Below are 10410 nucleotides of genomic sequence, written 5' to 3'. Positions count from 1 at the left end.
GGGGCTGGGAGTAGGGCACGGGGCGGGGGGGAGCGAGGAGCCGGCCCCGCGCCTGCCCGGAGCCAGCCCGAACTCAGCACTTCCGTAGCTGCGATGGTGGCGGGGCTCCACCTTCCTGACGCCCCCAGGCGCCTCCGGGGAGGTAGGAGGGTCCCTAAACCGCTGGGCTCGGACCCCGGGCGGCGCCACCGTCCTCTCGGCACCCTGCCCTCTGTTCCCCCGCGGTCGGGGCGAAGACGGAGCGCCCCCGCGTGGCCGGGTCGGAGCTCAGTCACCCAAACGCCGGAGTCCGGGTGATCGCGGGTGGAGGGAGGGGGCTTGGGGTTCCGCAGTCCCCCGAAGCGGAACCCAGCTTCCTTCCAAGCCGCCACTGGCACCAGAAGCCGAGCCCCAAGGCCGAACTTGAGCCCTCCCGCCAGGGCGCCCCGCCCGCCCCTTTGGGGCCCCACTCACCTCGGGTCCCGCTACCCTCACCGCGCGGCTGCCGCTCCCCGCACTCCGGGCCACCGGGGCATCCCCGGGAGCTCCCCTGCTCGGCTGGGCCCGCGGGCGCGGGACAGGCTCAGGGCGCTGCCCCCGCGGCCATGGCCAGCTCGCGTGCGCTCGCAGCTGCTCGAGGTCCAGTCCTCCTCCCCGGCCCGGCGGGCAGTGGCGGCGGCTGCTGCTCGGGCTCCTCCCTCGGCCGAGGGCGGGGGCGGGCGTGGGGCGGGAAGTGGGAGGCGAGGCGGGCGCTTCCTGGAGGCGCGAGCGCTCCCACGGGCGGAGCGGGGACGATATCCTGCCCGCCCGCCGCCAGCGGCTGGCGCGCCCAGGCACTCCGGGTTGTCAGTGCCTCGGGGCCCCGAATGTTCGAGGCCGGGATCCGAGTGTCCGAACGTTCGAGGCCGGGATCCGAGGATCTGAACGTTCCAGGCTAGGATTCCGCGGATCGGAACGCAGCTGGTTCGCACTCGCCCCAGGCTGGCCTCGCCCGAGCCGCTGGCACCTCCGAGTTGCCCGCACTGTGCGCTCAGGGCTGCCGACGCGGGATCCGAGGGGTGGGGTCGGCCCGGACCTGCCAGGCCCTAGGGCGCCCTCTGCAGCCTCGACCCCAAGGGCTGTTCGGCTCAACGCTGCGCCCTCGGGGGATATACCACGGGGTTTGGTTCTGGGCTGTATCGGGCAGCACTAGGATGGCTGTGTTTTCTTTTTTTTTTTTTTTTCCGATAGTAAAAGAGCTCGGCGTTTTCTTGTTACCGCCAGGGACTGGGAAGATGACACAAGCGTTATTTCTCTGACGGAGACGATAAGATAAACACAGTTCGAACAGTGCCTGGGGCTAGTCAGCGGGAGGGCGTCTAGCGGGTCCTTGAGACCTTAGCGCACCGAGTCCGCCCTTCGGCGGTGGCCTTCTTTTCCCTAGAAGAGGCACCAATTCTTAAGAAATTCGTCTGTCGCTGGGCGCTCGTGCTGCAGGCCACTCGGCAGTATTTATGTGCTCGCTCCCCCCGCCCCTCTCCCCTATCCAGTGCCTCAGACAAAGGAGCCTCATTTAACCAGATTGTGGGGGACAGAGCTGGCTCGGGGATCTCAAGACCACGTCCACAGCCCTTGGCCCCGGGGCTCACAGACTGGGAATCTGGGAGTTAACGCAGAACACTTGGGTTGTGGGTTTTCCGTTCTAGGCAGGTGAGGGTTAACTGGGAGACTCACGCTGCATCCTGCGAACCTCCCTCCACGTCTGAGTCACAGGCACTTTGCAGCCTTAGAGGGCGGCTGCTAAACAGCCCCAGGGCTCTCAAACTCTCATCTTGCTTCCAACTAAAGTCCTCAAAGCCCTCAGCCCAGCTGTGGGGCAAACCAATCTAGAGGTGTTCTTAGACCCAGCTGTAGCCCCTCTTCCTCCAGGAAGCCTTTTCTGATTGATCTGGACCCCAGAATCCCTCTCCTCTCCTGGCTCCAGAGCAGGAGAGCCAGGCACTGGGATGGATAGTGGTGAACCCAAGCAGAGAGTGCCTCCCCTCACGCTGCTCACCTCCTGGGGGCAAGACCACGGCCCAGGCAATCATATTACTGTATGAAAAGTGCAAAGGTTTGAGGCAGGGTTGTTCAGAAGACCCAACTCAGCCAGAGGAGTCAGCGAGGCTTCCTCTCGGAGACCTGAAGGATGAGGTAGCTGGGCCTGCTGAGCCGGGGGTGGGGGGTGGGGGGAAGATAGCTGATCCCTGGCCAAGGGCGGAGTACAAAGGCCACAGGTCACAGCAATTCCACTCCTAGGAAAGGGAAATGAAAACATACATCCATACAAAAACTTGTACATGAATGTTCATTGCAACATGATTCAGAATAGCCAAAAAGTGGAAACAACCCAAAGGTCCATCAACTGATAAAGGATAAACAAAATGTGGTCTCTCCATACAACAGAATATTATTCAGCCACAGAAAGGTATGATGTATATACAATATGGATGAACTTTGACAACATTGTGTTAAGTGAAAGAAGCCAGTCACAAAAGACCACATATTGTATGGTTCCATTCATATGACATGTCCAGACCAGACAGAGCCACAGAGAAAGAAAGCAATGATTTTAAATGTTTTAAAATTATAGTGATAGTTACACAACTGTAGATAAAACCATTGATTGTATACTTTAAGGAGGTGAATGCTGTAGTATGTGAATTATATCTCAATAAAGCTTTTTAAAAAAATGTCAGGGTTCAGGAGAGCCCAGAGGTCAGTTGTTTAAGGCCAAGTGTCCATCATGGGTTGATTCTGCAGTCTGTCTTTAATCCACACACAACACAAGGCTGTTACTACAAAATGCTGAAGTCTTTCCTTGCCCTGATAGAGACTTCTCTGTGCACAATTGGGAGGCCTCAATTCCCTAAATAGGCTGATAGTAGGGTATGTGCACGCATGCGCATATGGCTTGTGAATGAGTGACTTGAAATAGCACCACCTGCGTAGCAGGCTCTGGCTGGACTCAGGTGTATGTGAGCTGGGAGAGGATGGAGGGTGTCCCAGTTACCTATGCTACATCTCAAATCACCCCAAGCATTATCATCTCTCATGGCTCTGGGGGGCCTCTGGGCTCAGCTAGGGCAGTTCTTGTTCAGGATTTCTCAAACAGTTGCAGTCAGACCATGACAGGGCCTGGAGTTACCTAGAAGGCTTTCACACACATTTGTCTGGAAATTGATGCTGGCTGTCAGCTGGGACCTCAGTTGGAACACCTACCCGTGACCGTTCCATGTGGCCTGGGCTTCCTGGTAGCATGGTGGCTGGGTTCCAAGAATGAGTATCCCAAGGGAACCAGGTGGAAGCCTTATTATCTTTTATTGGACGTGGCTTTGGAATTCATATAATGTCACTTCTGCTGTAGTCACTGGCTCTCTCCATAGACCCCGCCCCTAGGTGAGAGGAGTGTCATGGTCATTTGTAGGAAGAGCACGTGGGCAGGGAGAGGTTACAGTGGCCATCTTTGGAAAATACCATCTGCCCACAAAGGGGGTTGATGTGGAGACACATCAGCGATGGAGACATCCCCTCAGGGATCTCACGGAGAGAGGTGGGTGTGGCTCACTGCACTCCTACATCTCAGGCCTAGAGTCACGGCCCCGGCTTTGAATCTCAGCCTGTCCAGTTACTGCCTGGGTGACATCACTCAATGCTCTGGGCCTCAGTTTCCTCCTGTGTAAAATGTAAGGATGGATTTAGTATCTGGTGTCTAGCCTGGTGCCAGGCATGCCTAGACCCCAGGGCTAGCATGTTGTTATTGCTACTTTTAAGATTCAGGGTTGTGGTCACTCTAATGCAGGGATATCCCCTTACAGGGTCAGGATGCCCGTGCCTCCCTCCACCTCCCCAGACACCTCCATCAGCCCCGGTCTTGCACTAAACTATGCATGTGCGTGCAGGGGCGGGGCCTATGGGCACAGCCCAGGAGACTGATACTTCTGGCTTAAGACACTCAACCTGGGGACCGCAGTTGGCCTCTGTTCTCTTGCGAAAGTTCCTCTTCTGTCATCTCCTCCTCAGGCCAAAGGTTGATTTCTGGGCAGCCAGGGCAGGGCTGGGGCTTGTGTGGGATGAGCTATAAGGTGTGGCTTCCAAGGGCTGAAGGGGAGGGAGGACTCCAGCTCTGGGGGGCTTCGAGACACACTGGGGTGGTGGGGTGCTGTACTGGCGTGGCTGGGGGTTGGGAGGAAGACCAGCTGTCCCTGGGCCCAATCCTGGGAGGATCTGTACCAAACCAGCCACTGCAAGGTCTTTTCTCGGAAGCTCCAGATGTGTCCAGAGGGCATACAGAGCTCTGGCTGGGGCCACCGCCCTCAGGCCTGGCCTTGGCCAGGGAAGGGAGGGGCTGGGGGCCAGAGGCAAGGTCAGGAAGGTCATATGGCCCTCTCGCCTTCCTGGGGACCCTTCTCTTTGAACATACAGACCCACAGACCAGTTAAGTCCCCAGCCAGGATCACCCCAATGTCCTCCCTCCCTTAGTGTTCCAGAGTTGGAATCTGAGCTCCACTGAATACTTGCTGTGGAATCTTGGGCAAATCTTGTTTCTCTCTGGGCCTTATTCGTAAAATGGAGGACATTGTTATTGAGGTTGTGGCTATGGGTCTAGAGGAGGTCCCAGAGGGTGAAGCCCTACAGAACTGTAACCAGGTGAGGCGGGAGACAGAGGATTCAGATCCCACCTGAGGGAGTGTAGAGATGAAGCATAAGGTCATCTTTGCAGCTGGAGAAAGTAGGTCCTTGTGCTCTGACTCATTTTGCTTGTGCCCTCACTATACAGATGAGGGAACTGGGGCAGCACCTGTGGGATTAAGAGTCACAAAATTTGAAAGTTGTTGAGAGTAGATCCTAAGAGTTCTCATCTCAAGGAAAAAACTTTTTTTTCTTTTACTTTTATCTTATAGGAGATGACGGATGTTAATAAACTTATGGTAATCATTTCATAATATATGTAAATCAAGTCATTATATCACACACCTTAAACGTATACAGTGCTGTATGTCAATTATATCTCAATAAAACTGGAAAGAAAAAAAAGTTTAAAAAAAAAGGTTGTGAAGACACAGGTTCAATTCCTGGTGCTACCCCTTACTAGTTTTCACTTACTATACTTACAAGCTTACCTTTGGGCAAGTTAGGAAATATCTCTGGGTCTCGGTGTCCTCATCTGAGAAAGGAGGGTCACCAGGATCTACCAGGACAAAAAATAAGGTAGGTGCAAAGGGTTACCTCGCCTCTCTGAGGGGCAGCATACTCCAGACTAGTGGGTCTCCAATGCTGGCTGCACGTCAGAACCACCTGCAGAGCTTTCTAAATACCACTCTAGTCTTAGGAAGGCAGCCTTAAAAGCTCCCCAGGTGATTCTAAGGTGCAGTCAGGATTGAGATCTACTCACCAGTCTGCAGTTTCACTAAGTGTGGGCCAGCAGCATTACTTGGGGGCTTCTTAGAAATGCAGAATCCCAGGCTCCGCCCCAGACCCGTTGAATCAGAATTTGCAAATTAATGAGATCCACAGATGATTCAATGCACGTTGCAGTGTCTGTAACTATGATTTTTCAGTTTGAGAGGTACTGGCCTGGACAGTGGATTTCAGACACGTGTATGTTTAGGGGAAGGACAGAGGGGGCAATTTGGGAGGATTTGAGACTGGAGCGGGTGGGAAGGAAGATTCTGTGACTCCCATCAGAAAGGTGGATATTCAATCTGTAAAACCATAGGATGGAGGCCAAGTGACAAAGCAGCAAAATGAGCTGATCCCAGCCTGGCAGTTAGACATGGGAACTTACCAGCCCGATTACCTTCTTAGTGGGAAGACTCACGTGTAGAAACAGGGAGCGCCATTTTGATTACACTGCTTACTGGCCCAGAGCCTTACTTTTCTTTGCATTTTATCTGTTTTCATAGATCTGTTTAAACTGAGCTTACTTTGGGGAGGAAAGGGGCAGGGAGACCTCATCAGCATGGGGTAGAAAAATAGTCCAGGCCTCCAAACAAGTAGGTGGCCAGAGAGGAAGTTTCTTAATGAAATGAGCATGGTGACCGCACCTGACTTGGGCCCAGGCGGCTCTGTGGTGCTGACAGTACTGTGGTGTATTTCAGGACAGCTGCTGCAAGTTTCTTGGAGTTTAGAACTTGGGCAGAGCTAAAGGGGAAAGAAGAAGGGAAAAGGAAAATAAATAAGCAGCAAATGAAGTGGCTCTGAGCTCTGGGCTCTGCGTGGTGTGCGGTTCACCTGGGCTGGAGCTTCTGGTCAGTGCTCTGTTCCTTCCTCATCTGCGACCTTCCTGGTCAAAGGCTCCTCAGGCTTTGTGGAATTCATACTCCAGTCTTAGGCAAGGGGAGGAAGCAGTACAACCCTCCTTGGCGTGAAGGTGCACCCTGATGGCCTTGGCATCCTTTCCCAGAAGGGAAAGACTGAATTGGGACTCAAGGTTTCCAGGTAAACTTCTTGGATCCTCTACCTGCCCATCCCCTCCCCCAGGACCAGGCTGATGGCCCCACTTGATGCCAGGTGTGCCCTGATCCTGGCCCGAGAAAGAGTGTCCCTGTGTGGGGTGTGGGTATTTGGCATTTGGCTGGAGGACTTTCTCCTCATGCTTGGCGGGGGACCGAGGACAACATGGAGGGTGGCAAAGGTCAAGGCCAAGCCATCCAGGTGAGCCACAAGCCAGCTGGGGTATCCCAGGTTCCCAAGCCAGGTGGGAACAGCCTCTAGCATCACTTCCTAACTTCATTCTGGGTACAGTGGTGAAGTTATCTCAGGACTCGCCAGTGGGCCCGCCTGCCCTCCAGTGGTGCTCAGTAGTAACTGCACCCTCCCTGCTCCACTTTTTACAGTGGAGTGCAGCTCTGGAGGAAGGCTCCCCAGATATGGACTTGTTCAACCCACAGGTAGGTGATGGAGAGGCAGTGCTGTTCTCCTGCCATTTCAAACACCTCTTCACTTCATACGACATTCAGCCCTAAAAGGGAAGAGAACGAGCATGTAACCAGTACCTACCTCTTCATACTAGGGACTTTGTACACTTTGCTTCCCTGACCCCTCTGAAAGTCCTGGGGGCCAGGGGTGTTACTAACATGTATAGAAACCGTTCCTGGCCTTGAGGACAGGCAGCAAGGGGTCAAGTCACATTCCATTCCGTGCCCGTCTGACTTGCAAAGCCATGTTCTTGATGTACCACCTGCCTGTGGAAATCCTTTAGCCAGGAGTTCCCAGGCTCTCACAAGGACCAGGCAAGCAGCAATAGTGAGAGGGGATACACTGCGGAGTGGTGGGGACTGTGGCAAACTGACAGATGTGCGCCACATCTAAAGGACACAGTCATACGTCCCCAGCAGATTACTCTTGAGTGGGAATGCTGGACTAGCACCTACGAGAAGCTGAAAATCTGAATTTTGGGTCAAAGTTCCCAATTTAAAATACTGACAGTTAAATCAGAAAAGAGCATAAATATAATGCAAGCCAAACAAACAAAGACTGTTTCTAACACTATGAGCTTCTACAATACCCTCATGGTGCAGGTGAGCTCTGGAGAGAGGTCGTCACTTGCCTACGATCACATGACCACACATAGAGACAGAGTCTGGACTTGACCCCATGCCTCCTGACTCCCAGGCCAGTGTTCCTCTCAGCATTTCTCTCTGTAGCCTGCCCTGCTCTCCAGTCCCCAGGGCAGGGGGTGAACCACTTCTGACTTTGGTGAGGTGGTGGGACACATCAGACTCAGGCTAGAGGCTGGAAGATCACCCACATTTATTGGTCAAACTTAGCTTGCAGTGTAGCAGGGCCACCCTTTGGCCCTCTTGGAAGTAATGAGAACATTGTGTAACACATGCAGCCCCTGGGAGCTCACTCAGATTCTGCTGAGGTAGTGGCTTGATCCAGTGGCCTCACCTGAATATTTTGGCAGTCCCCACCCCCTGCACCCTTAGGCATAGCTTCGTCCCTTACACAGCACGGACTGGGCCTGTCCAAGGTCAGGCTGGCTCTACCTGGACCTGGGCCTAAAGTCCTAGGAAACTAAGGGAGAGTGGGTGATCCAATTCACAGATGGGAAAACTGAGGCTTGAGGCAGGAGGATACTCATCTGGAAGCCTCATGGCTAAATCCCTGGCTTGGCCCACAGCCTTGGCCCTCGGGCCACTGGGCCGGTCAGTGATTGGATGCTCTCCCCATCCCATTCTGGGCGGAAGACATTTTCTGGCTTAGCTGCTCTGGAAATGCAATTTATAAATACACACTTGGTTTAAAAAAGTAATAAATTAGATCTCGGACCTGCCTGAGGGCATCCGGCCAGCCACATGGCACGGACATTTGTTATGTCTCATATATCACATGTAGTGCTAAGACCCATAACATTAACCCACAGGCCACACTGCAAGTTTCATGCAATGTCACATGGAATGCTGTCCCGTGTGACCTTCTGTGTCACGCATCACACCATGACATGCTCATTGTGTTACATGTTTCTGGCTGGTCATGCATGTCCCATGGGATGTAGGGTAGTCTATTGGCTATACTAGGCCCTTTGTTGCCAAAAAAGTCCTCCCCGAAGACTGTTGCAGGAAAAACCTGTCTCCCCCTCGTGGGGCAGGGTACAGGGACAGCCAGCTGAGGCTCTCTTCCTGAGTCCTCTATCCTGGTGGGTGGAAGTTGGCATCACTCGGCTGCATTTGAAAGGTCTCGAGGGGCCATCAAGTGCCGTGAGGGACCTGTGGCTGGTTGTCGAAGAAAGCAAAGTCCAGCCTGGGCTCCTGGCTCTGCAGACGCTCGACCATCTCCGGGTGGATGGGGTTATTCCAGAGGCTGTAGGGCACAGAGACAGACTCTTCTCAGCACTGGGAGCTGCTCACTTATTGTCTTATCTCTGCCCTCTGCCCAACCTACAGATGGGGAAACCAAGGCCCCAAAGGGTAAGAGCTGTTTCCAGAGTTACCTGGTAGGCAGCAGCAGGTATTAGGCCAGCATGGCTACCTTAGGGAGATGGTATCCCCCATGCCCACCCAGACTTCTTCCACTCAATCTTTTTTATTTATTTATTTATTTTTGGCTACAACGCACGGCATACGGGATCTTAGTTCCCTGATCGGGGATTGAACCCATGCCCCCTGCAGAGGAAGCGTGGAGTCTTAACCACTGGATCGCCAGGGAAGTCCCCTCCACTCAGTCTTCTTCCCCGGGAGCTAGCTTCTTCCCCAGGCCATGCTCATATGACACTTTGGACAAATAAGGAAAAAGCTCCCCTTCTTTAGGACACTTTACTTCCATCGTCTGAAATTATCATAATATACTGTATTATAGAGCGAGGCACTTCACTACTACTAGAAACCTAACACGTCTACTATGTGAGTGGTGTCCCTTAGATGCAATACTCTGAAGTTCAGTGCACCACCTATACAACTGTATGTGGTGGTCCTGATGATAGCTACCATTTTAAGTGCTTACTATGTGCCCGGCATTGCACGCAGTGCTTTATATAATCATTTACTCTGCAGAGCACCTCTCTGAGGTAGATACTATCACTACCTCCATTTTACAAAGGAGGAAACTGAGGTTCAGAGAGCTTGAGTTACTGATGCAAAGTTATGCAATCGGCAACTGGCAGAGCTGGGATTTGATCCAGGTCTGCTTGCTGCCAAATCCCTGATGGTGCGGTCCAAATCTCTTTGGATAATTCCCGACCCAGGTCCTGCCTTCTCCTACAGGAGGTGCCTTTACATTGTAGAGGTTGGTGTGCTCACCCCAGCCCCAACCATCCCTGCCCCTGCAAGTCCTGTTACCGAATGACTTGGATGCCAGACCCCTGCGCCAGCCCTTCAGCCAGAAGCCAGGCTCCATAAGCTGTGATCCGATTCTTCTCCAGGCTTCCCGACGGATGGCGGAGGAAGGGGAAAGAGACTGACTTGAGATGGTGAGATGGGGAGGAGGCGGCCGGAGGGGTGATTCCCTGTGTCCCTTCCCTGTGCCAAGTTGGGCGGGGGGAACAAAGGCTCCCCACACATGTGCTTAGAGAACTCAACATTCAGCAGTGCAGCGGGAAGGCGGAAGGCCGGGACCCAGGGAGAGCTAAGCTTGACAGGGGCTTGGAGTGGACCGGAGTGAGCAAATCCAGGAGGGCTTCCTGGGAGTTAGGGGCCTGACCCAGTGGACTCTTGGCTTTCCCCAGGACACAGGTCCCCCTTTGGTCCTCCCCACCCACTTCTGGCTTCCCCGGATGTGCCCCTCATACTCCATTCTCTTCAGCCGGCCCATCTGCGGCAGGACCCGGGCCAGTTCAGCAGCTGCCTCATCCCCGAGCAGATTCCAGGACAGCCTGCAGGGTAGGGGTGCCAATGTCAGTGGCAGGAGAGCAGTGAGGGTAGAGAGAGGGGGCAGGTGGGGAGGGCTGGGGGCCACGGGGATGGGGGAGCC

At 54.0% G+C, this 10410-nt stretch overlaps 2 protein-coding genes across 24 annotated transcripts in view; both read right to left on the bottom strand.

Annotated features, from left to right (window-relative positions):
• The window catches only part of CPNE2 (copine 2), a 51279-nt gene extending 50626 nt beyond the window's left edge, over nt 1-653 (bottom strand). For 5 of the 12 annotated variants that reach the window (XR_003003541.1, XM_024747364.1, XM_024747365.1 and 2 more), the window contains exon 1: nt 454-652. The gene's annotated coding sequence lies outside the window, so the exon portion shown is untranslated. Of the gene's footprint in view, nt 1-453 lie in introns of all 12 variants that reach the window. The other 7 variants (XM_024747370.1, XM_024747369.1, XM_024747371.1 and 4 more) reach the window with 4 other exon arrangements.
• A 1482-nt stretch (nt 654-2135) lies between these two features.
• Nucleotides 2136-10410, bottom strand: part of NLRC5 (NLR family CARD domain containing 5) — a 95023-nt gene continuing 86748 nt past the window's right edge. For 6 of the 12 annotated variants that reach the window (XM_024747349.1, XM_024747359.1, XM_024747356.1 and 3 more), the window contains 6 exons: nt 10229-10312; nt 9780-9863; nt 6232-8805; nt 5121-6141; nt 3958-4798; nt 2400-3672 (listed from right to left, as the gene is read on the bottom strand). In XM_024747349.1, the coding sequence (XP_024603117.1) occupies nt 8694-8805; nt 9780-9863; nt 10229-10312 (280 nt within the window). In that variant the 3' untranslated portion in view covers nt 2400-3672; nt 3958-4798; nt 5121-6141; nt 6232-8693. Of the gene's footprint in view, nt 2253-2399; nt 3673-3957; nt 4799-5120; nt 6142-6231; nt 8806-9779; nt 9864-10228; nt 10313-10410 lie in introns of those variants that run through there. The other 6 variants (XM_024747353.1, XM_024747354.1, XM_024747352.1 and 3 more) reach the window with 6 other exon arrangements.

The sequence above is a fragment of the Neophocaena asiaeorientalis genome, unplaced genomic scaffold (genome assembly GCF_003031525.2).
Source record: "Neophocaena asiaeorientalis asiaeorientalis breed wild unplaced genomic scaffold, Neophocaena_asiaeorientalis_V1.1 scaffold438, whole genome shotgun sequence".
NCBI classification, from domain to species: domain Eukaryota; kingdom Metazoa; phylum Chordata; class Mammalia; order Artiodactyla; family Phocoenidae; genus Neophocaena; species Neophocaena asiaeorientalis.
This window is presented reverse-complemented; position numbering and strand designations above follow the sequence as displayed.